General features: G+C 68.4%; 1 protein-coding gene across 1 annotated transcript; it reads left to right on the forward strand.

The window, feature by feature from the left end:
• The first annotated feature begins 5589 nt into the window (after window positions 1-5589).
• SLCO4A1 (solute carrier organic anion transporter family member 4A1) lies at window positions 5590-24141 on the forward strand. Its single transcript, XM_058287294.1, has 12 exons — window positions 5590-5676; window positions 11153-11995; window positions 13483-13573; window positions 15607-15728; window positions 15799-15904; window positions 18199-18353; window positions 19883-20078; window positions 21165-21330; window positions 21463-21635; window positions 21732-21796; window positions 21872-22020; window positions 22984-24141. The coding sequence occupies exons 2-12, from the start codon at window positions 11233-11235 to the stop codon at window positions 23125-23127; spliced, it is 2130 nt and encodes a 709-aa protein (XP_058143277.1). The 5' UTR covers window positions 5590-5676; window positions 11153-11232; the 3' UTR covers window positions 23128-24141.
• Window positions 24142-25014: the final 873 nt, after the last annotated feature.

The following is a 25014-nucleotide window of genomic DNA, read 5'->3' on the forward strand; positions in this document are numbered from 1 at the left end:
GAGGCCCGTCTTCGCCTTGCAGGGGCCGGCGCCTGCACGCGGGTTCCTTTGAACGTTCCCTCCGGAACGCGCGGCCCCAGCCGAGGGACCCTGGCCCCCACCTGCACCCAGGCCCGCGGTGGGGCAGGCCCGGGCAGCTCGGATGCCTCCAGCCGGCAAGGCCCACGCAAAGGCCACACGCAGACCCATGGTGGAACTCAAGGTGCCTTTTGCAGGACGCGCCAGGCAGCGCCGGGGCCGCAGCCAAGGCCCGTCTCCGGGCAGAGTCCGCAGCTCTGCGGGGGAACGGCCCACCTCTTCCTGCAGCTGCCGGGGTGCCCGGGCACGCGGCCCCAGTGGGCATTGGGCCTCTCTCCGCGCCACTTGGCCTGCCCGCCCGGGCACCCGGGTCGCCTCGAATCCTGTCCTCGAGCCTGGCCAGGCAGGAAGCGCCAATGCCGTCACCATTCCTCCCAGAGCTCCCCTGGAGCGTGGCGCTCCGAGCGCTGGGGGTGGCTGCTGAGAGCGCACGGTGCCCCCCGGGTGCCAGGCTCCGAAGCCCGGGCTGTCGCTGGCACAATTCGCCCAAAACCATATGCTCCGGAAGCTGGTCTCCGCCTCCGCCCGGAACACAAGCTCCGTCACAGCTGTCAAGGGGGGCCGTCTGCGCCCGCATGCTGGACGCCGGGCTGTTCCCGTGTGGCTCGTCCCGTGGCCCTGGGAGAGGCCCCCGCCCGCCGACCAGCGCTGTGGGAGCAGGCCCTGACCCCAGGGCCACGGAGTCAGCTTCCCGGGGAGGCTTTAAAAGCGCCAGATTTTCTGAAACACGCTCAAGTTGACTTGAGGCTCGGGTTCCCCGAGAGCCTCGTTGCTCCGGGAGGCTCAGGGGGCAGGGGGCAGGGGGCAGGGGGCAGGGGGCAGGGGGCAGGGGGCCCCGGTGGCCTCCACAGACAACCCACAGGCTGACAAGTCCCTGCCCGGCCAGGCCAGGCCTGGGCTGAGCCCAGCGGTCAGCACGGACGCCCTGCTGCCACGCGGCCGCCGGCGTTCACTGCGCAGTGGCCCTTACCTCCTGGGTTCCAGCAGGGACCCGAGGCTGGGGTCACCAGCGTCCAGGGCCTTGGCCAGCAGGTGGCCGTGCGCCAGCTCTGGGGACAGCTGTACCCTGAGGTGCTCTGCCCCCGGTGGAATCGGATTCAGAGGACAGGAAGGGCAGGCCCAGCCCTGGACTCTTATTGCCCGAGACCCCCCAGGTGCCCACCCGGGGTCGTGATGCCGACGAGCCTGGACGCCTCGGGGCTGCGTCTCTGCCTCCCACGCCCGCCCGGCCTGGCAGCTGCACTAGTGACTGCCAGTGCTCCCTCCCCTGCGCCCTCACCGACTCTGCCCCGAGGACACAGGCTGGGTTTCGCCCCACCCCCACCCCGTGTCCCCGAATCATCCGCAAAATCTTAACATTAAATAGCCTTAAAAAAAAACTCTCTCCAGAGCCTGAATTGGGTGGCCAAAGCCTGAGAAGCCGCCCCAGTGTTTCCATCGTTTTTGGCTTCCGGTCAATTGTCAAGCTGAAATTGCCATTTTTGTAAGTCAAAAGAAGGACGTTGGCCGTTTCAAAGGATCCCGCCAATACAGATGCAAAACCCACCAGAGTAGAAAGGGACAACCCGAAAACACTCGTTAGAAGGGAATCTTAAGTGTCCTTGAACAGGCGAATAAGCCTTTGCCGGAGAGTAGCAGTGCCCGCGGCCCGGCTTTCACTTCCACTCCCGGCCGCGAAGTCCAGGGACGGGGCTTCTCCCGGCCTGACCCACAGGCGGGGGGCCGGGGCCGGGGCCGGGGCGGGGCCGGGGCGGGGCCGGGGGCCGTTTCCAGGCGGCATCGAGCCGGTCGGCGGCGTGGAGCAGCTCTCCTCGCTCTCTCCGCTTCGCCTCTGATTTGAGAGCTCGAGGGTGGTCCCCGCGCCCCCCACAAAGGCTGCGCGGTCGGCTGGGGGTCCCCGCGCCCCCGCCTCCATTCCTTGGGGTGCCTCCAAGACCAGTGAGAGGAAAATAACTGTCCTTCAGAGGGAAGGCCGGGGAGCCTCTTAGGAACGCCCCCTCCGGCGGCAGCCCGGCCGGCCCGGGGGGGGGTGGCGGAGCGGGGGAGGGACTCGGCTTCGTTCTTTCTTTTAATTATTTCCTCTCCAAAATGATCCCCTCTGGGAAAGAACTCACCAAGTCCAGAATGTTCCAGGCCGCCCTGGTTCCAAAACACCGCTCTGCTCGGCGAGTGACCCCGGGGCGGGGCGGTGCCCTGTCCCCCTTCTCCTGACAGAGCAAGGCTCCAGTTGGCTCCCGAGACAGCTCTCCCGCCCCCGCCCCAAGGTGCGGTCCTGGGGCAGGAGTCTCAGGGCGACAGGCGCCCAGGGGCCCCTCGGGGTGCCCCAGCTTCCAGGCACGTTGCCCGCAGGCCTGAGTTTTGCATGAATGAGCCTGAGCGTGTTTGCTGGGGATTTACCTTTCAAATCGGGCCTGCGGGCGCAGCTGGGAGAACCGCTGGGTGTCGGTGGGACCCCGCACCCCTGACTCCAGCCAAGCTATTGCCCTTCTGTCAACCGGGGGGCGCAGGGCAGGGCTGGGAGCCCCCGCAGGCAGCGGCACTTGGCAAAGCCCAGCAGCCCCTTTTGTGTGAATGCCCCGTGGCGCCCACCGCGCCTCGTCCCCCCGATCATCTGCTGGGGTGCGTGGGCCGCTTCCATCTTCAGTTGTGAACAAAGCAGCTACGAGTGTCGGTGTAAAAAGTATTGCTCATGTCCCAGCTTTCCGTTCTTTGGCGTATATACCTGGAAGTGGGACTGCCACAGTCAACGGTAATTCTACATTTAACTTTCCGAGGAAATGCCCACCTGTTTGCCACCACGGCCGCACCACGGGTCATTCCCGCCGACGGCGGAGGCGTGCTCCTCTGTCCCCACGGCTCTCCACCGTTTGACAGGTTCTCTTTTAAGTGGCAGCCCCTCTGGGGGCTGTGGGGGGTGTTTCACTTTGGTTTTGGTTTGCAGTTCCCTGTGGCTAATCATGTTGAGCATCTTCTCATGTGCTTTTTGGCCATTTGTTAACCTTTCTCGGAGAAATGTCTATTTGAGCCCTCTGCCCATTTTTTTATTGGGCAGTTTGTGCTTTTATTGTTGATTTGAAGGATTTCCTTTTATGTTCTAGATATTAAGATCAGATACATGGTTTCCAAATTTTTTCTCCCACTGTGTAGGATGTCGTTTTATTTTCTTGATAAAATCCTTTGATACACACGAGATTTTTATTTTTATTTTGGTGAGATCCCATTTATCTATTTTTCCTTTTGTTGATTGTACTTTGGGTGTGAAGTCTAAGAAAACATTGGCTAACCCAAGGTCCTAAAGATGCTTCCCTAGGTGTTCTTCTGGGAATTTTACAGTTTTGGCCTTTATATTTAGATCTTTGATGCAATTTGAGTTGATTTTTGTATATGGTGTGAGGTAGAGGCCCACCTTCATTCTTTTGCAAATAGAAATCCAGTTTTCCCAGCACCATTTTTCTTAAGAGACTGTTCTACCCACTTGAACGGCCGACTCCCCCTGGTCAGAAACGTGGTTCTGAGCTCTGAGTTCTCCTCCCCGGTCTGCAGGCCTGACCCGGGACACGCTGCTCTGGTCACTGTGGCTTCGTCGCCAGCTGTAATAGCAGGAAGTGTGACTCCTCCAACGGCATTCCTCTTTCTCTAGATGGCCTTGGCTCTTCGGGGCCACTTACCCCTCCATACAAATTTGATGATTGGCTTCTCCAATTCTGCAAAGAAGGCTGTTGGGATTTTGATTGAGATTGTGTTGCATCTGTAAATCGCTTTGGATAGAACTGATATCTTTACAATATTTAGTCTTCCAATCCGTGAATACAGAATGTATTTAGGCCTGCTTTGATTCTTTTAGTAATGTTTTATAGTTTTCTATGTATAAGTCCTTTACATCTTTGGTTAGATTTATTCCTGGACACTGGATTCTCTTTGTTGCTATTGTACACGGAACTTGTTTCTTGAGTTCTTCTTCTGATTGTTCATTCCTAGTGTATAGAAAAAATATTGGTTTTTGGGTGTTGATCCGGTACCCACCACTTTGCTGAATTCGTTTATTAGCACTGCTTCTGACTTTTCAAGAGCTTCTACAGACTGGGAGACTGGCCAGCTTCTGCTCGCACTCCACCGGTGACAGGGAGCTCACTACCTCTAAACAGCATCCGGCAGGGCTGGCTATAGGAACTGCCACTTCCTCCTTGGGCAGCATTTGCATAACCTGTTCCCAGCCCGTCCCCGTCCCCGCAGCTCTTCCCCTCCCTGGCCGTGGGCCCCTCCCATTCGGCCACAACAGTTGGCCATTTTGTCTTTTAAAGGTCAGCGCCAGGGAAGGGAGGCTAACGTCCCGGCCGTGGCCAGATCCCACCCCAGGTTCCTCGAGCCGGATGACCCCGCCGGGGACTCCCAGGGCCACCAGGGAGCGGCCCCAAGCGCCACCCCCCAAGGAAGGAAGGGTATTTCATAAATAACTGCACCGGCTGCGCGGAAATTCTCCAACGGCCTCTGCGCCTCGCTGCCCTGCTGGGACGTGCCCCCCAGGAAGAGGCCAGCCCCCTCCTGCCTCCAGGCCCGCCCTCCCTGCGGTTTCCAGAGGCGGAAGCACTGCGGTGCCGTGTCCAGACCCGCCGGCCCGCTGGGCCGTTCTCCCCTTTCCCAGCTCCTCTCCATGTCCCAGCACACACGGGAGTTTTGTAGACTTCTTCTAAAATAAATTCATTACCTAAAGCTCAAAGGAAAACTCTGGGGTGTTGTGGCAATCAGAGCTGAACTGAGCCTCCCGCCTGACACCTGCCGCCCCAGCCTCCCCGGCCTTTTTCAGCGAATATTTCAACATTCTTGGGAGAAGTTGCCCCACCCAGGTTACCGCAGCGGGTCCGGGGCGCACAGCTGGGAGTTCTGGCGGGAAATCGGATGCCCCCGCGGGGGTGGGGGGAAGGCCCGGTAAACCCCACCAGCCCTGGGCGCGGCTGATGTTGGAAAGATGCTTTTATGGAAAAGGCAACTGGCAGGAAGCCCACAGGTTCCCCAGAGGAGGGTGCGGCGCCCAGGGGCGCGCCCGGCGGGGAGCTGGGTCAGGGCCGGGAGCCGGAGAGGCCGCCGCGACCTTCGCCCGCGGCTCTTTGCGCCGCCTCGGCAGTGGGTCAGGGCGGGAGCCTGCGGCTTCCCTCCACTCCCGCGCCCCGCCTCGGCCTCGGTCCCGCCGCGCGCGAGCTGGAAGCCCGAGTGGGTTGGGAACCCGCTCGCCGTGGGGCCGCGTGCCCGGGCCTGGCCGCCGGGTCCCGGCTTCCCGCGCCGGAGCTCCGCAGAGCGGAAAGCGCGCGCCCCCGCGCCCGCGCGCCCCCGCGCCCCCGCGCCCCCGCCCCCCGCGCGCCCCCGCGCCCCCGCGCCCGCGCCCCCGCGCCCGCGCCCCCGCGCCCGCGCCCCCGCGCCCGCGCCCCCGCGCTGTCAGGGGCGGGGGGCGGGCCCCGGCCCGGGCGGCGCTGCCATTGGCCGCCGCAGGTGAGGCCAGGCGGGGGCGGCGCCCGAGGCCCCTCCCGGCCCAGCATGAATGAAGCGGTGACTCCGCGCGGGGGCCAGAGTGGGGAGCGCAGCGCGGTGGCCGGGAGCGCGACGGTGAGCCGGGGCGCGCGGGGGGCGCAGGGGGCGCGGGGCGCCGCCGGGCTGGGGGGGTTCTGCGGCGGGGAGAGACCCGGCCGCCTAGGGCAGGACCGTGGCAGGTGCCCGCTGACCCGCCGGGGCGCCGCGGGGGCCGGGGGCGCGGGGCTGGCGCGAGGGCTAAAGCCTGGGCCCCCCCCCCCCCCCCCCCGCGCCCCGCGCCCCACGCCCCGCGGCGCAGGCACCGAGCGAGGAGCAGCGCGCACAGCCCCCTGCCTCCGCGGAATAGGATGCTCGCTGCCCCCTTCTCGCCCCCAGCCCCCCAGGCGCAACCCCTCGAGTCCCAGGAAGGCGGGAGGAGGGGAGGGGCCCCCCTCTGCCTCGAGTGAGGACGGGAAGGGGGTGTCCGGGGCTCAGATGGGATGGCGCGGGCGCCGGCGCTGGTGGGGGGACAGGTGGCCGGGCGCGCCGGGCCAGGCTGGGGACAGACGCGCCTCCCGGCGCTGCGGCTGCCGCGGGTCACCCCACCTGTGGCGCGGCGGCTGCTGAGTCAAGAAGGAAACCGTTGCGCTCTAAAGTTCCCCGCCACCTGGCTCTGCCCGCGCCAACCGCGCTGGGGTCGCGTCTGAGAGAAAAGCGCGGGCAGAGCCGTCCCCGCGGGGCGGGCAAGGGTCTGGGGACGTGGGCCATGCCCTGTCCCCGCCTTGCCAGGCGAGGTCGCCGCGCCATCACGGAGCCTGGCTCGGCTGCGGTAGCCCCACGCGGCTGAGGAGCGCCCTCGGAAGGGGGGAGGGAATCCACCCGCCAGCCCCAGGCTCCCTGTGGGTGCCCCTGGCACCCCTCCCGGAAACCTGAGGCAGCCCGGGGATCCCCCTCCGCTCGTCATGCTGGGGTCATGCCTAACGCACCCGCTCCGGCAGCAGCACCTCCCTCTGCTGCCGGGTAAGGCCGAGCCGTAGGGTGTCCCGGCTGAACCAGATTCCCAGTCCCCTCTGACTGTGAATTTTGGAGCTCAGCTTACCTCTGCCTAAGCAGAAGCTGGCCCTGGGGGGCCGGCGGGGAGCTGCTGGGACCTGAGCAGGTCATGCCGTGCCATCTGTCTTCTCCACAGCATGGAGCAAGCGGGCATCCGGGAGGGGAAGCCGCGGCCACCGCCGCTCCGGCCTTGAGCCGAATAGTAATAAGGTGCTGGCAGAAGAGGGGGCTTCCCGCATTAGCCCACTGTGCCCACAGCCAGCCCACCTGGTCGCTTTTTCAGATGTCGGATGCAGGGAGGTTATGGGGCCTCCCAACGTCACCCGGCTGGCAGGTGGGAATGGTTGGAACCCAGGTTTGTCCACCTCCAGGCCTGGGCTCTTACCCAAGTGCCAACTCTAGCCCCAAGAGGGGCATGGCCCCCAGGACAGCCAGGGAGGAGGGGTAACAAGTGTCCCCAAAGAGGGACCCAAGCAAAGAGGGCAGGGGCGCAGGACAGACCGGGCATCGCCCCCGGCCGCCTGACGTCAGCCTGCCCTGCTTTCCTGCTGGGCGGGCCGGCAGGCGCTGCCTGGAAAATTCTTCCCAAGTCGCTTTCCTCACGGGCGGTTGTGGCCAAATCCCTGACTCCCTGGGCGAGGCACGGAGCAGGTGCCGGGCCAGTTGGACCAGTCGCTCCCACTCCCACCGTGGGCAGCTGGAGGCCGAGGCAGGCCGGAGGCCAAGCGGGGCTCCTCGGGGCTGCCCTGGGTAGAGCCCCTGGCTCCACGATGACTCAGCTCAGGGTCTGGCCATCACCCGTGGCACCCCCCATGGACCAGGTGGCTGGACAAGGCAAGGCTGGTTTCTGGGGCCACCTGACTTCCTGGCAGAAAAGGTTTGCTCAGCTCAGAGTGAATCAGAAATCGCCTCCTGAGCTCAGGACGGGCCTTTGGGGCAAAGGTCGTTGTCGAGACGCTCCCGGCGTTAACCCTTTTCCCGCACCAGCCACAGCCACCGCGAGCCTTAGTGTCTCCGACTCGTGAACCGGGAAGAGTCGCTGCTGATGGTGAAGATGGGTCCTTGACTCCCCAGGGGAGAGGCTGCAGGGGACCGGAGACGCGCCTGCCCCTGAGAGGTGCAGCCTGGGGCCCCCCCAGGGGGACGGGGCTTGCTGGCCCGCTCCTTCCTTGGCACCCTGTCTGGGTGTGGACAGAGGCCAAAAAAGATTCTCTCCAGAGCTGCTGATCCCTTCTGGAAGGGGACGTCCAGCAGTCCTAAAAGCTCGCGGCGGTTTGTGCGCAGGGCTGGAGCTGCCCGTCTCGCGTCGCCTGGCCTTGGGGCCGGGCTCGTGCCCTCGCCCGCTGCCTGTGACCGACAGCCCCGGGGGGCTCCTGCAGGCAGGAGGCGGCAGTGGCTGGTGTCCGGCCCCCAGAGCTCTCGCGGGACCGTGGAGCTGTGTGCGAGTGGCAGGGCCGGGCTCCTGGGTGGTGCCCGTGGGCGCAGGCTGTGGGCGCCCAGGCCGGTGCCCGATGGTGCCCGATGCTCCTGCAGCGCACCTTTGCTGGGGCCTCCGAGCGCCCCTGGGCCCACCTCGTGGCATCCTCCCCTCTGGCTTCTGAACACAAACGACTCGCTAAGCAGACACTGAGCACTGAGCCGGGGCCGCGGGGCTCTTGGTACAGCCTGGGTCTCCTTTGGGGAACAGGTGAGTGCGGGACCCACCGACTGTCAGAACCCAGGTGTCGGCCTGGACTCGCCTGGGCGTCGGCCGCCCCCTGCTGACTGAGGGGCGGATCCCGACACAGGCCCCAGAAGGGGCCCCCTTCCATAGCCACTGCGGACAGCGGGAGCCTCTGTGAGCAGCTCGGCCCGAGGCGGCGCCGGACTCCTGGAGGCCGGAGCTCACGGGCGTGACCCCGGGCGAAGCAGGCCTCGTCCCGGGAGGGGAGCCCGGATCGCGGGTCCGTGGAGGAGGGCCCCGCGGCCAGGAGTGCCCAGACGCGCCCACTGGCAGCCCCTCGGCAGGCCTCGAGGCCGAGGGTCCCGGGGCACCACCCACTCTTAGCACCTCCGAGCAGAGGACGTGTGTCGGGACCTCACCCGGCCACCGGCGCTGCGGCGAACGTGACTTTAAATGCGCTGCTCTTTTTATTTCCTCACACCCCCCCCCCGTTGTCTGCGCTCATGTCCATTCGCTGTGTGTTCTTCTGTGTCCACTTGCATTCTTGTCAGCGGCACCGGGAACTGCGTTTCTTTTTGTCGCATCATCTTGCTGGGTCAGCTCTCCGTGTGTGCGGCGCCACTCCTGGGCAGGCTGTGCTTTTTTTGTGCTGGGCGGCTCTCCTTGCGTGGGGCTCCCCTACGCGGGGGACACCCCTGCGTGGCACGGCACTCCTTGCACACATCAGCACTGCTCATGGGCCAGCTCCACACGGGTTTGAACCCTGGACCTCCCATTTGGTAGGCGGACGCCCTGACCACTGAGCCAAATCCGCTTCCCTAACGGTGCTGCTTTAAACGGACATCACCTGTTCACCCAACGTGCCCTCGGCAGACCTGGACCCGTCTGGCCTGGGCGCCGAGTGGACAGGCGGTCACCAGCCGCTCTCCCCTGGCGGGTTTTATTCTCACATAGGACTTCGCCATCCTTCGCAGCCGTCGAGCTGCGATAGGAACTTCCCCCTGCCGCGCTCCGTTTCCATAGCAGCCACGGCCCCGGGGCCAGGTTCGAACACAGAGCAACACACTGGAGCCTCCGTGGCACGAGCAGGCGTCTGACCCAAGGCCAGGGCTTGACCTTCGCCGGGGGTACCCCAGGCCCCCAGCAGGGCCAGCCAAAGCTGCCCAGCTCCTCCCCGCCCAGGGCAGTGCGTTTGCATGTGCGTGTGCGCGTGTGGAAGCGCCTCTCCAGGCTCCCCTGCAATGCCTGGTGCTTTTCTTGGCCCCGTGTGCATGTGTGTGTGTGTGTGTGCAAGCACGTAGAAGAAAGGCCAGCGGGAAACACCATGGTGTTAGTCCAGGGTGACCCCTGAGGCTGGGATTTGGGGCCACTCGGGCCGTCCGCCTTCCCAGCTCTCCGGCCACCCCCTGCTGGCCCCGCCCCTCGCGGTGCTTTCCTCGGAGTTGCAGCCGTGAGGCATCGCCCCTCCCTGCCCGCCCTGGGCTCTCGCCCTCGCGGCTCCTTCCTGCTCCGGCCTCCGCAGCCCGAGGACCTGCAGGACGAGCCCCGTGATGGGCCCCGTCACCAGCCACGTGTGGGCGTGGAAGTGGGTCGCTTTGTCCCTCCAGGAAGCTTTGTCCGTCACGGCCTCTGTGACATTGGCTCTTCCCACAGCAGCGCCGGCTCCGCTGCACCCCGGGAACTGCCCCAGGCGTGGCCGCTGCCCTCTGCCCCTGGGTGCAGCGCCCGAGGAAGCCAGCGTTAGAGACAGGCCTGAGAGGCGCCGTGCGGGGTTGGGGGCTGCGGCTCGGGGTCCCGGCTCGGGCGGCCGTGGAGCATGGGCCTCACGGAGCGCAGTGCCGTGTCCCCCCAGGCGTGGCCAAGGGTGAGGAGGCTGCCGAGGGTGGCAGGGGAGGGGCGAAGGGGGCCCGGCGGGGGGGGCTGCTGGGCAGGAGGGGCGTCTGCACCCCTTCCTATTCCTGTCCGGTTCCGGGGCAGCTTCGACGGCGGGAGCACGTTCCCAAAGCCGGGAGCCCCGGGGCCCAGGACCCAGGGGTGTCCAGGCTGCGCCCCGAGGCCCCCGGGGGTTCTGCCCAGTGACCCCCCGCTTCTGGTGGTGGCCGGCAACTGGGGCCCACGGCCTGGCCCCTCCTCCACCCGGGCTGCAGTCGCCTCATCCTGGGGGTCAGGGGTCAGCGCCCGGTGCTAGCAAGGCCTCCTCTGAGCTAGCCACGTCTTCAGAGACCCCTGCCGACCCCAGGAGCAGATGGGGCTGGAGGGGGACAGCAGGAATGGGGGGCTAGAGAGCGGGGCAGTGCGACTGGGGCTGGGGGGACAGTGTGATCAGGGGCCTGGAGGGGAGCAGCTGGATTGAATGGCTGGAGGCAGGCAGCATAATTGGGGGGCTGGAGGGGCCAGTGTGATCGGGGGGCTGGAGGGGGGCAGCACAATTGGGGGGCTGGAGGGGGGCAGTGCGATCAGGGCGCTGGAGGGGGGCAGTGTGTGGAGCTCAGAAAGCTCCGACTCGGTTTCTCAGCTCTGGCCTTGTTGGGGGTCCCTGGCCTTATCGCAGCCCCCACTGCAACTCCCCCTCCCCAGAGCAGGGGCTTCCCTTTCCCAGAAGCCCCGGCAAGAGTGCAAGAGTGCGGGGTCCGAGTCCCCCGCTCGCACGTGCCCGGCCCCGCGTGGTGGGAGTCCGGGGCACAGTGTTCCAGTCGTGTGGGACGAGGGTGGGGGTGGGGGTGGCTGCCTGGAAGCCCTGCCCCACCCCCACCAGAGCCAGGGCAGCCCCGAGCGAGGCGGGTGCCGGAGCGGTCCCGCTGCGATGCGCACAGTGTGGACAGAGGCAAGGCTGCTAACCCGGAATTCTCCTTCCAGAACGAGCTGCCCCAGCCGTGCTCGGGCCACCCTGCCGGAGAAGCCCCCTGCCGTGCCCGCCGCCGCCGCGAGACGCCGCGATGCCCCAGTGCCCGGCGGAGGACAAGTTCTTCGTTTCGCCACCGCCGCGCGCCTTCCCCGCCGCGCCCGCGGCCACGGAACACGGGCCGGGCAGCACCCCACCGGGCAGAGGGACGTCCCTCGGGCCCGCCACCCCCCTCCCGCCCGGCCCCCGCGGCCTGCCCCCCGGCGAGCCCCGGGCGGGGAGGCGAGGCGCCGCGGCGGGGCCCGAGGGCGCGGTGTGCGGCTGGTGCGCCTTGGCCCCCGCCTGCCTGCGGGCCTTCCACACGCCCCGTGGCCTGCTGCTGGTCCTGTGCGCGGCCTCCTTCCTGCAGGGCATGACGGTCAACGGCCTCATCAACACGGTGGTCACCTCGCTCGAGCGGCGCTTCAACCTGCGCAGCTCCCAGAGCGGGCTCATCGCCAGCTCCTACGACATCGCCGCCTGCCTCTGCCTCACCTTCGTCAGCTACGTGGGGGGCCGCGGGCACAAGCCGCGCTGGCTGGGCCACGGCGTGCTGCTCATGGGCGTCGGCTCGCTGGTGTTCGCCCTGCCCCACTTCGCCGCCGGCCGCTACGCCGTGGACGTGGCCGAGGACGCGGGGACGTGCCGCGGCAACTGGAGCGCGGCCTGCGCGGGCCGCGCCTCGGGCCTGTCCGGCTACCGGCTGCTCTTCGTGCTCGGCCAGCTCCTGCACGGCCTGGGCGCCACGCCCCTCTACACGCTGGGCGTCACCTACCTGGACGAGAGCGTCGAGTCCAGCCGCTCGCCCGTCTACATCGGTGAGGGGTCCGCCGGGGGCGCGGGCCGCCCAGAGCAGCCGGGGAGCGGGGGTTCCCGTGTCCGCGCACGGCGGCAGACGCAGGACGCTGGCCGGCGCTCACGGGCCCGCCTGAGCCCCTCACGCCCTCGTCCCGGTCTGTGTGGTCACACGTGGGCCCAACTGCTCGTGGGGACATGGCGGGTGACAGATGTCCCTGGGAGGCAGTGGGAGAAGGGGACACTTCTCAGGCTCTGCTTGGCCAGGCGCAGGGCCAGGTGGACGTCCGCCCGCTCGCCGGGCTGTTGTCACAGAGCGCGCGCCAGGCGCAGCTCAAACAGACGTCCACGTGCTCCCACGTCTGGAGGCTGAAAATCCGGAATTGAGGGTCGGCCGGGCCAGCCTCCAGGGGCCCGGAGCGCTGCCCCCAGCTCTGGTGCGGCCAGCGCGGCCCCCTGGGGCTCGTGGCCACTGCCTCACGGCCCCTCCCCGGGCCTCTTGTCCGAGTCCCGCGTCCCTCCCTCCACAAGGCCGGTCGCGATGCCCTGGCTGCCCCGGCCCACCGGCCCCTCCCGACTGACCACGTTCACTGACCGCTTCCATCACAGGGTGGGGGCAGCTTCGACCTGTCCCTGGGGTTCCCAGCCCCCACCCCGAACAGGAGCCCACGGCGTCCTCGGGGCCCCGCCCGGCGTCTGTTGCCCCACTCTGCGTCCTGGGGTCCCATCTCAGGGTGGCTGGGTGAGCCGAGGGGGAGGCCCGGGGGCTCCTGCTGGAGGGACCCGGGTCAGGGACCTGCGGCTCAAGAGCGCTCTGCGCCCTCGCCCGGGACTTGGCGTCCTACAGGAGCGCGTGGCTCCCGGCGTGGCCTCGGGCGCCCGGGCAGGCTCCCTTCGGCCGCTGAGCTCCCGCTCGCCTGGGCGGAAGCCGGCTCGAGCGCCTGCCCACCCCCCTCCCGTGGGGATGACGAGCGAGGCCAGCACGTCGCGCGCTGCGCCCTGCGCCCACTCCTTCCCGCTGCCCCGCGCACCAGCGGCTCTCCCGGGTTGGTGCCTTGGGGACGGCCACGGACAGCAGCTGGCCAGACGTTCTGAATGAAGTGGCCCCAGCTTCCTTGCTCCCCTTGACCTCTCCTGACCTGAGTCACCGAGCGGGCACCTCCCGGGGACCGAGGGGCTTCGGCAGCACGTCCAGGGCCCTCTGGAGCCCGCTCGCCTCCGTGGCTGGGTCTCGGGGTTCTCGGGCGCTTCCCTCCCCTGCTCCCTGAGGGCGGGGCTCTGCTGTGTCGGGGAGAGGGCCCAGGTCAGCGCAGGCGGCGTTGAGGAGTCGACAAGCACCTTAGAGGGTGGGGGGCCAGCCGGGGGCCTGGGGCGGCGGGGGTCACGGAGCCGAAAGCCCTCTTTGAAGGGTCCACGGTCTGGGACAGGTGCAGAAATACCGTGCAGGTGTGGGGTGGTGCAGACTGCTCCACGGCCCCGTGCGGTGGCCCCAACAGCCCTTCCCTTGCAGGCATCTTCTACACGGCGGCCATCCTCGGGCCCGCGGCCGGCTACATGCTCGGGGGCGCCCTGCTGAACATCTACACGGAGGTGGGCCGGCGGTGAGTGGCACTCGGGGCGAATCGCTGTGCGGGGGGGGGGGGGGGGGCGGGGCTGGCAGGAGCTTCCGGGCCGAGCAGGTGAGACCGGGGCGCTCGAGGACCCCCGCGCCTGTGAGCGAGGGTCGTGGAGGGCCCAAGCCGGGAACGGAGCTGGCCCACCCTCAAATGGACTCTGGGGTTTTGGGGGCTTTGAAAGCTTGGGGGGAGGCGCAGGGAAGGCAGCGGCCCGAGGCGTCCGGGCTTTCCTGGGGCGGAGACCTGGTCAGCTTCTCTGATGCCCTTTGTTGAACTGGCAGCGGATTCCCTGCTCTTGCATTTCCCGTACCTTGTGGTTGTGATTCTAGTTTTGCCAAACTGAGTGGGAGAGAGAGAGTCAGTGACAGAGCGATGGAGAGACCCACAGAAAGAGGGTGAAGGGGAGAGTGAGAGAGAGAGTGAAAGAAAGATACACAGAGAGGGTGAAAGTGAGAGAAACACACAGAGAAAAATGGAAAGACACAGAACGGGTGAAAGAGAGGAGACAGAGTGAAAGAAAGAGGCACACAGAGCGACAAGATGGAGAGACAGAATGGGTGAAAGTCAGAGTGAAAAAGAATGAGAGAGAATGAGAGGAGAAAGATGGAGAGATACAGAAACGGAAAAAGAGAGTGAAAGAGAGACAGAGAGGATGAGGGAGAGACAGAAAGAAAGATGGAGAGACAGAACAGGTGAAAGAGTGAATGGAGAGAGAGAAAGACAGTGAGAGAGTGCCGGGGAGGAGAGGGGCGGCATGTGAACAGGGGTGCAGCGGGAGGAGGGAGCACGTGCGAGCAGGGATGCAGCGGGGAGGGGGTGCGTGCGAGCAGGGGTGCAGCAGGAGGGGGCACACGAGCAGGGGTGCAGTGAGAGGGGGGCGTGCGAGCAGGGGTGCAGTGGGAGGGGTGCGTGCGAGCAGGTGTGCAGCAGGAGGGGCACACGAACAGGGGTGCAGCGGGAGGAGGGGCGTGCGAGCAGGGGTGCAGCGGGAGGAGGGGCGTGCGAGCAGGGGTGCAGCGGGAGGAGGGGCGTGCGAGCAGGGGTGTAGCGGGAGGAGGGGCGTGCGAGCAGGGGTGCAGCGGGAGGAGGGGCGTGCGCCTCCCCGCGTGCCCGCCCCGCGGCGCCCCCCGGGGCCCACTCCCACGGCGCCTGCGCCGCGGCCGGCCGGCTACACCTGGGGACTCTCTCTGCAGACGGGGCGCCTCGCCGTTCCGGGCGCGGCACGTGTCACAGGTGCCGCCTTTGGCCTCAGCTTGGCGGGTCTGAGCGACAAATGTCGCTGTCCTGTGCAGAGGGCAGGTAGGTGGGGGCTCGCGCGCCCCGGAAGGGACTCCTCTCTCGCGCCGCCCCCTCCCTCTCCGGGGTTCGAGGCCCTCTGCACAGAAAGGGGAGACGGGCTGCACTGGGGGCTGGCTGCGACGTCCACGGCGCCGAGCGAGGCGGGAGGACCCGGGCGCGAGCTGGCGGGGGCTCGTCACCCTGCTGCCCCCCTCCCGGCCTCCTGCCTGCACCCCCGGGAGCTCGGGGCGAGCACTGGCCTTTACTGCCAGCCGCAGCCGGCCCATCCCCCATTCCCCCTGCTCACCTGCTAACTTGAAACGCTCGCGCGGGGCAGGGGTCCGTCTCGGGCTGAGCCCACCACCACCCCGGGAGCTGCCTAAGGCTCGGGAGCCGTCTGTCTGTCCCTGGCCACGCCTGGCAGGCGCTCAGACACCCCGCTGCTCCCAGAGCCCGGCGCCCACCGCACGTTCTCCGAAGGAGCCGGGCAGCCGCACCTCTCACGTCCCAGGGCGCGCCGCGAGCGCGGGGAGCCTGTGCGTCCTGTGGGGTGTGGAGCGGTCAGCGGGGTGGGCTCCAGGCTGCAAGGACAGGGGGGACCTGCCAGCGGGCAGTGCAGGAAGCCGCGTAGACCTACGGCATGGGGACGCGTGGGCGTTGGCACGGAGAAGGCCAGGCAGGGTCCGGGGCACGGTGACGAGGAGGGACGCACTGACTGGGGGCCCCGCCTCTCCCAACAGGACGGCGCTGACCACGGAGAGCCCACAGTGGGTGGGCGCCTGGTGGATCGGCTTCCTGGGAGCCGGGGGCGTCGCCTTCCTCATCGCCCTCCCCATCCTCAGCTTCCCCCGGCAGCTGCCAGGTGAGTGCGCGCCCGGCGCAGGCAGGGGGGCCTCAGGACCCTGCGGCCCCTGACGTGCGTGTCCCCCCAGGCTCCCAACGCTACGTGGCCGTGAGAGCGTCCGAGACGCAGCAGCTGAAAGATGGGCCCAGGACGGGCAGCCCCGACTTCGGCAAGACCATGAGGGACCTGCCCCTGTGAGTGCCCGCAGGGGGACGGGCCCCTGCCCCTGCGCCCTCCTCATTCTCTCCCACTGCCCAAAACAAGAGGGCCGAGGGCCCCCCGGGCCACGCGGGGGACACTCAGCCCCTCGTTCCCGCCCCACCCCAATGCTAGATTCCGAGTCCCGGAAGAAGGCGGAAGCTTAAGGAGCCGCAGGGACCCCGAGCAAGGGCCCCGGCCCTGAGCCAGCCCCCGAGGCCGGCAGGTGGGCGCTCGCCGCCCTCGCCTCCCAGGCAGGCCCGACCCAGGCCTCCTCGCCCGTGGGAGCCGCCGCGGCACGATGAGAAGGCTCCCGCCCCGGGCTCGTGCCCCAAACCAGTGACCATCGATTAAAAGTCCGGGGATGTGGTGTCCGTCAAGGTCACGACCGATTCTCTGAGCAAATTCAGCCAAGAATCACAGCCACGGGGCTGGCGGCGGACAAGAAGCAGGGAGGTCTGTGCACCACGCGGGAGGCTCACACCCAGTGCCATCGTTTCCCGGAGGCGGGTTTGGGCAGAGCCTAGAAGGGACCCGCAGCGCCCAGCGGGCACTGCCCACCCGGCCCAGGCCAGGAAGCCCCAGAACCCAGGAGGGGCCGGCGCCTGAGCCAGCCTCGCGCGGGGGCGCTTCCTCGGTTCCTGCCGCCCCTGAGGCCCAGCGCCGAGCGGTGACCAGAGGCGATGCTCAAGCGTGGCGTCGAAAGGGCGTCTTGAAGGGTGGGGTGCCCGGTTCCGTCAGGCCAGGAACAAAAGGAAGGCGGGTCTGTATCTGCCCCGGGTCGTTCTCCGTCAACGGCCACCGCGCTGTCGGCAGCGCCGGGGTCCCAGGCCAGCCGAGGCCACGCTGCCGCTTCCACTCCCAGTGTCTTGGGCCTTTGACCTCAAAACCGAAGGGCACTGGACTGCTGAGGGGGCTCCACGCTGCTCTAAGGGTGTTGGGTTTTCCGGAAAATCCGACTCAGGCAGGGGCTTGGGCAGGATGGGGGGGTCTCTTCCACCGGTGTGGTGGGAAACAGGTGGGCTCAAGGCCAGGCACCTGCTGCAGCGCCCCGCACGCGCTCCTTCCCCTGAGAGACGCGGGGAGAGAGGCCCAGGGGGCACCACGCCAGGCCCCGCCGACATCGGGCAGGCACACACGGTGCCGTCGTGGGGGGTGACAGCGCGTCTACTGCGCCGTGACCCGGGCTCCCGGAGGAACCGTCCCGAGCGTGTCCCTCGTGGACCTGGCGCAGCAGGACCGCCTCTGGGCGAAGCGCGCCTCGACTGCGTCCCGGCCCCTGTGGCGGAGGCTGAGGGGCTGCCACACGCCCGCGGGCATCGGGACGGGGCGGAGTCCCTGCCCGGCCCCAGGAAGGGCCCAGCGCATGGGTCCGTGCGCCCCCCGTTCCAAGCCCACCCCCCACGCCTCAACGGGGCTCTCGGCGGGCCCGACTTCACGGCGGGCTGTGGGTGACCCCTCCCAGGCTGCACCTTCTCGGCGCCCCGAGGCCCCTCTGAGCTCGGCACACCAGGGAGGGGGCGTGTTCTGTGCTCGGGCTGAGGCCCTGGGGGTGGCTTTGAGCTTGAGCCTCTTTGCTGTAACCTTAGAGAAACCGAGTCAGAGCCCCGCGGTGGGGCCGCCCCCCACCCAGGGGCCTCCTTGGTGCCCCTGAAAACCCCAGCCTGGCAGAGTGCCGTGGCCTCAGCTAAGCACCGTTTTCCCTGGACGCCCATCCAAGAACAGACACCCCGTGGGGGTGCAGGAACCCCAAAGCCTCACGATCCCCAGGGCCCTGCTCTCCATCTAAATCCAGCGTGGGCTGTCCACGTGCTGGCGGGGGTGGCCCTGTGCTCTTTGCTCTTCGCCCACTTCACTGTGAACTCGGGCTTGAGTGTAACTGTCCCGAGTAAAGCAAACCTGTGAAGGGACAGTCAGACCCAACTGCCACCGGTTTCTGAAACACGATGTCCTCCACTGCTGCCCTACGTGGTCAGGAACCACCAGAGCACCCAGCAGTCACCCGTCCGAGTTCATACGCTTTCCTCATAAGGAAACCACCAAGAATCTGATTCGAAGTGTTCTGTTCTCAGGATGGCAAATCTCCAAGCTCTTTAGTTTTGACTTCTCCACCCACACGCTCCTCGTGGCCTCTCCAGAATAAACGTGGGCTGCTCCCTCGGCTCGCCCCTCCTGGCTCGTCTCCTCCTGGGACGAGGGCACAAGGGCCTTGGGAAGGGTGGCTTTGCAGACCCTGGACCTGGCCCACTCTGACCTTCTGTCTCTTCTCTCTGCCCCTCCTCCCGTCCAGCTCCATCTGGCTCCTCTTGAAGAACCCCCCGTTCGTCCTGCTCTGCCTGGCCGGGGCCACGGAGGCCACGCTCGTTGCCGGCATGTCCACGTTCGGCCCCAAGTTCCTCGAGTCCCAGTTCAGCCTGAGCGCCTCGGAGGCCGCCACCTTGTTTGGTGAGAACCCGCCCCCCCATGCCGCTGTTCCCAGATGAGTGAAGGGTCTGGGAGAATCTTCTGGAAAGACTCATAGGGGCCACCAGGCATGACCCCAAGTTGCGACAGGCAGGCGTAGCGCGGCGTGGGGGGAGCGCCTCACCGCCTCCGCGGCTGCGCGGCTTTTACTGTATCTACAGAAGTGGCCGGGGTTGGGGGGGAAGCACCGAGCACGCGTGGGGCCTGCGCCCACCCACCTGCCAGCCAGGCCCGGTGCAGGGTGTGGCCCTCCAGGTGGGAGAGCGCCACGGGCAGTGCAGCCGTCGCCGCCGGCCCACCCCCAGGACCTCGCGTCCCGGGCTCCTTGCTATGAAAGGGCTGGGCAGCGGGGGGCCAGGGACCCCCAGGGCCAGCTGACTGGAGCCAGGGGCTGGCCGGCTGGCCCCAGGGCTGCGGGGGTCCCTCCCTTGACCCCTCCTCCTGCCAGTGCCCAGGATGGCCCTGTGCCCGGAACCACCATGGCCTCGCCAGGAGCACCCCGGAGGGGGGGCGCCCGAGGTGCAGGGGTGGCACGGGGATGGGGTACAGCAGGTGGGCGAACCGCCGCGGCACCACCCAGAAGGGGGGGAGGGCGCCGGATCGGGGGTCCCCACCCTCCCCTTCCCCCAGATGCCCCTCCCTGCCTGGCCTTCCTGGGTGACCGCCTGCTCCCGCCCCCGACTGCTGCCCTGCTCTCCTCCTCGAACATCCTCTGAGCTGCCCCCCGCCCCGTCCCCTAGGACATAAGGGGTTAATTCTGGGGCTGGCCGGGGTGGGTGGGCTTTGGGGTCACCTTCCCTGACCCCTTGGAGAGCCCCACCCCCACCTGCACCCCTCCCAGAACCCCCAGCCTGGGAGCCGCACCAACAAACGCCCAGGCCCCCCATGGCGGCTGCGTGGGCGCCAGGGACCTGGCGGAGGTCACCGCGGCCGGGAGGGATGGGCCCGGGAGTCTCCCCCCACCCCACCCTCCCACCAAGGACCCCAACCCGGGCAGCGCCTGAGCGCTCGGGCGTCGAGTGCAGACCTAAGCACTGCCTGTGCCTCGGTTTCCCCGTCTGCAAAGGGGAGAGGGTAAAGCGGGGCCCGTGGCCCCCCCGCAGCAGCGCACACCCCTGCAGCAGCGCGTCTCCCCCCGGCAGCGCGGCCCCCCCGTGGCCCCCTGCGGCAGCACGTTCCCCCCCGTGGCCCCCCCGCAGCAGCACGTCCCCCTCCCGTGGCCCCCCGCGGCAGCGTCCCCCCCCCCGTAGCCCCCCCGCGGCAGCGTGTCCCCCCTGCGCCTCCCCGTGGCCCCCCCGCGGCAGCATGTCCCCCCCCCCGCGGCCTCCCCGCGGCAGCGTGTCCTCCCCCGCCCCCCCGTGGCCCCCCCCGCTGCAGCGTGTCCCCCCCCCCACCTCCCTGTGGCCCCCCCGCAGCAGCGTGTCCCCCCCACGTCCCCCCATGGCCCCCCCGCGGCAGCGTGTTCCCCCCCCCGTGGCCCCCCCGCTGCAGCGTGTCCCTCCCCCCCGCAGGGTACCTGGTGGTGCCGGCCGGCGGCGGGGGCACGTTCCTGGGAGGTTTCCTGGTGAACAAGCTCAAGCTGCGTGGCGCCGGCGTGGTCAAGCTCTGCCTGCTGTGCACCCTCGCCGGCCTCCTGGGCGTCTGCGTCTTCACCGCGCACTGCCCCAGCGCGCCCGTGGCAGGTGTGACGGCCGCCTACGACGGAGGGTGAGAAGCCGTCAGGGTGCCGTGGGCGCTTGGGGCAAACTCGTTTAGGAAAAGGGTCCCAACAGCAAGAAACCAGCAGGGACACGGCAGGCGGGCGCCAGGGACATCCCACGTAAAATGGCACCATGTCAATGCCAGGGCACGTCTGGTGGGAGCTGGGGGGGAGCTGAGGGTGGTGATTGTGGGGGGAGCTGGGGTGGTGTTTGGAGGGGAGCTGGTGGGGAACTGAGGGTGGTGATTGGGGGGGGAACTGGGGGGGGAACTGAGGGTGGCAATTGGGGGTGGGAGCTAGGGTGGTGATTTGGGGGGAACTAGGGGGGAGTTGGGGGTGGTGATTGGGGGAGAGCTGGGGGGCAGCTGGGGGGGAACTGAGGGTGGCAATTGGGGGTGGGAGCTGGGGGGGAAAGCTCGGGGGGAACTGGGGGGGAGCTGGGGTGGTGGTTGGGGGGGAGCTGGGGGGAAACTGAGGGTGGCGATTGGGGGTGGGAGCTGGGGTGGTGATTTGGGGGTAGCTGGGGGGGAAGCTCGGGGGGAACCGGGGGGAGCTGGGGTGGTGACTGGGGGCACCCAGGGCCCAATTGCCCCCGCCGGCTGCGCTTGGCCCCCTCTCATGGAGAAGTACGCACAGTGTGGTCACGGGGATCCAAGGTTTGAAGGCCCGAAGGTGGGAAAGGCCCCGCGTGGCCCAGTGGGCGCGTAGTAGGACCAGCTCAATACGGGCACAAGGCGCGAGGTGGCACCTCTGTGGCCTGGGGTGCGCCAGGAAGCGGGCGAAGAGGGACGCAGGCATGGGCTCGCTGGTGCGCCATGCTGGCGGGGCCTTGTTGCTTGAGTTCTGAACGCCTGGCTGCGTCACCTGCGCAAAAACCAGTCGCGCGCGGGCCAGGTGGCTGCGGGAAGCTGCGCTGTCTCTGGCCCACGCCGCTCCCAGGGAGAGAACGAGCCTGGCGTGGAACCGAAGGCGGCGCGCGGTGCCTCGCTTCGGGTGGCGCAGACTCGGCGCATGCGTGCCTGCCGTGTGCCCGCGGGTGCAGGCAGGTGGGGGGAGACCCCGGCCCAGCGCCCACTGCCCGCCCTCTGCCCCAGGCTGCTGCCCGCGGGCCGCCCACAGCTCACGGCCACCTGCAACGCCGCCTGCCACTGCCCGCCCGTGCTCCACGGCCCCGTGTGCGGCTCGGACGGCGTTACCTACCTGTCGCCCTGCCACGCGGGCTGCGCCACAGCGGCCACCATGGGCCCGGCCGGCCGGCAGGTGAGTGCGGTGCAGGGACCCCGGGAGAGGCAGGGACCTGGGAGGCAGGGACCCCGGGAGGGGCAGGGACCCCAGGTGGGGCAGGGACGCGGGAGGGGCCACACCCGTCAGGGCCTGTCACTGCCCCCCCAGACCTTCCACGACTGCAGCTGCGCCTCCGGGAACTCTTCCTCCGCTCCCGGGCGCGCCGTGGCGGGGAAGTGCGCGTCGCCGTGCCGCCGGAAAGCGCTGCTGCTCGTGCTCGTGTTCGCCATCATTCTCTTCACCTTCCTGAGCAGCATCCCCGCACTCACGGCCACTCTGCGGTAAGCACCGCGCGTCCGGAAGCTTCCCCACCGCCGGCTCCTGCGTGGGGAGGGCTGCGTGGCGCGGCCCGGGCGCTGAGGCTGCTGTCGCTGCAGGTGCGTCCCTGACCAGCAGAGGTCCTTCGCGCTGGGCATCCAGTGGATCGTCGTCAGAACGCTCGGTACCGTGCGGGGGGCCCGGGGTTCCCGGCGAGCGCCCAGGGGCCCCCGCCCGTGCTGAGCGCCCTGTCCCGCAGGCAGCATCCCGGGGCCCATCGCCTTCGGCTGGGCCATCGACAGGGCCTGCCTGCTGTGGCAGGACGAGTGCGGCCAGCCCGGCGCCTGCCTCGTCTACCAGAACGCGGCCATGAGCCGCTCCATGCTCGTCGTCGGGCTCGCGTACAAGGTGAGCGGCGTGGGGGCTGCGGGGGGCCGCGGGGGACCCATGGGGGGCCACGGGGGACTGGGGGGGGCCGGGGGGGGCAGGGGCCACAGCCGGCACCTGACGCGGAGCCCCCCGGAAGGGGCAGCCCCTCCACGGCTCCCGGAGCTCCCGGACGCTGGCTGGGATTCCGAAGTGCCGTGACGGCAGAGGGGCCAGGGGCGGGTGGGGGGCCCCAAAAGGCTGCCCTCACTAAGCCCCCATTAGGGCCAGCTCAGCCCCCCGCCTCCGGGAAACACTGCCTTCTGGCGCTTTCTGCTCAGCCACTGGCTTTGGGGAAAGAACGACGGCCCCTGGTCAGTCTGGCCAGTTCCGGGCCTCACCTGGTGGACCCGTGAGCCGTGTCACCCTTTTTCTGGCCTTAATGTCTCTTGAACTCTGTCAAGGTTCCCAGCCTGACCCCAGGGAAGGGTGCTCTCAGCACCCAGAGGCTTCTGGTCTGACCCGCCCTTGGTGGAGAAGGCACAGAGCCTTACGGAAGAAACGAGCTCCCGGGCGGGCGGTCCGGACAGGCCTGGGGCGGGGGGCGGGGCACCCTCAGGAAGCGGCACCCAGAGCCGCGCGGACTCCCCCGGCCCCTTCCGAGGACCCGCGGGCACGCGGGGGCTTGTACGCTCGCCCGAAAGCCCACGCGCTCAGGGGCCGCCCTGCGCTTCCTGTGGCCGCACTACGGGACCCTCTGCGCAGAGCGGCAGGCGGGGGCTGCGCAGCGGGCGCGGTGCCAGGGCGCCTGCAACGGCCTGTGTCTGTTTTCAGGCAGGCCGCCCCCTTCTTCGGTTTTGGGGTCCACCCAGGGAATTCACCTCGCCCGGGGAGGGGCCGACATGGCCTGGGGCCCTGTGGGAAAGCCGGGGTGTGGGCGGGGGAGGGTCTGGGCTCCCAGAAGCCCCCAGGGGCTGCGACGAGGCCAGCGCTCCCTCCCCCCAGGGGCTGGGCCTGCTCTTCTTCGCCGCGGCCTGCTGCCTGCACAGACCCCCGTCGGGGCCCCCCAGCGGACTCGAGGCGTCCCTGCCCAGCCAGTCCTCGGCCTCCGACAGCCCCCCGGACCCCCAGCAGCAGAGCCACGTCTGACCGGCCCGAGCGCCTCGTGCAGCCACCTCCGCCGTGTTCTCCGACGGGCTGACCTCACCCGTTCCGTGGCCCTGGAGTCTGGGGTCTGTGCAATGGCCCCAAAGTTGATACCTCGCCGAACCCCAAAAGCACCGTGAGAAAAGAAAGCGAGACGCGCGGGGGCGTCTGGAAAGGGCCCGCACCCCCTCCCGGCCCCGCCGTGCCGCCACAACCCGCACGGAACGGGCGCTGAGGCGTGTCTGCCCCGTGCAGCAAGGGGGCCGTGCGGCCTGGCTGCTCCCCCGGGACGCGGCGCTGCCCCCGCCGTCCTTTCTGCCCCCTTGCCCAGGACGCGGCCTCATCGGCTGGAGGTGACCGAGCTGTCTGGACCGGGCCCCAGGACGACTGGCCGTGGCTGCTTCGGTGAACAACTCTGCAGTGCTCAGCTCACGCTGTCCCAGTAGGAAAGCACCTCCAGGGCCGGGGGCCTCAAATGCCGTCCCCTGTGCCCCGTGCACCCTGTGTCCTTGACGCTCTGACAGGGGCGTGGAAAGTGGCCGCTCTTGGGGAAACGCAGAGATGCCGCCAGCACAAGGCCCGGCCGCTGGCTGGCGCGTGGGGCTCTTCTGGACTGCCGACAGCCACATCGCCACTGCGCAGGCCACGGAGGACCCTCACCCAAACCTCTGTGCGGGCCCGTGGCCTCCTCTGCCGTGGCCAGCTCGGACCCACATTTCTTCTGATGAAGCATGATGCCGGCGCACCCAGGCGGCTCGACCCTCGCCGCCCTCCCACCGGTGCCTGCCTGCGCCGGGCAGCCCCTCCCGCAGGGTGGGGCGGCGCGTGCACACGTTTAGGAACTCATAGTTCACGTACCCTTATTTATGGCGTGGTTTCCCTCCCTGACAGCGGAGTGTGCGGGGGCCACGGTGCAGCGCCTGTGCGGCTGCGTGGAGGCTGCGCCTGTCCTCGGTGGCACTTGGCCCGTGGCACTCTGGCCCTGTCCGGTGGATTACATTTCTATGAATTTGCAGAGATCTGTGTTTTCCGTGTCCTTCATGTGGGTTTTTGTTTGTGTCCCAGAGTCGGGCCTGCTGCCCCTGGGTCCTCTGTGGGGTCCCTCTCGCTCCCTGTCGTCGTCTCCCCTCTAGGCCCTGGACCCCCACTTCCTGCCACTTCCGTGAACATCCCGTGGTTCCATCTGGAGCCTTGGATTAGGAATCGGGGGGCACTGCCTGTCAGCACGAGGGGAATGTGAGCGCAAACGAGTGTGTAAGGGGTGGGTGTGGGTGTGAGCTTGAAGTGTAAGTGCAAGGATGAGGGTGTGAGCTTGTGAGTGTGCATGTGTGGAAGTGTGTCAGGGAGCGTGCGAGCGAGACTGGCCCAGGAGGCCTGGCACGGCTGGGCCTGACACGTCCGAGGGTCTGGTGTGGTCTGGGGGCCCGGGGGCCGCCTGAGAAGACCTGGCGCAGGAGCGGACGCCCTCCTCGAGCCCCCCCCTCCCCCCCTGTCCAGCTGGCCGTCACGGCGTCCCCGAAGCAAGCGCGCTCCAGACAGGCGCTGCGGAAGGAGCAGCTCGAGGCCGGGGCCCCAGGGAGAGGCGTCTGGGCCCCTGCGACCCCACTGCCTGGCGGAAGAGTTGGGGCCGCCATCAGCCCGCGGGATGCGCCCACCTGCCCGGGCCGTTGGGGTGGGGTCTTGCCCTTGAACCTCGCATTTACCCAGGGTGCCTGGGAGGGGGGTCCCTTCCTCGGCCTCAGGAGCGGCCAGGCAACAAGAGGGCGAGACGCGAGCCCAGGTCTGAGCGCGAACCTGGCGCAGGTGTGCGCAGGTGTGCTCAGGTGTGCTTGGAAGGCGCAGGTGTGCTCGAGTGGCCCCCGCCGAGGCTGCGTGAGGCTCACAGGCGCC

This window comes from Dasypus novemcinctus, chromosome 24, assembly GCF_030445035.2.
Source record: "Dasypus novemcinctus isolate mDasNov1 chromosome 24, mDasNov1.1.hap2, whole genome shotgun sequence".
NCBI lineage: Eukaryota > Metazoa > Chordata > Mammalia > Cingulata > Dasypodidae > Dasypus > Dasypus novemcinctus.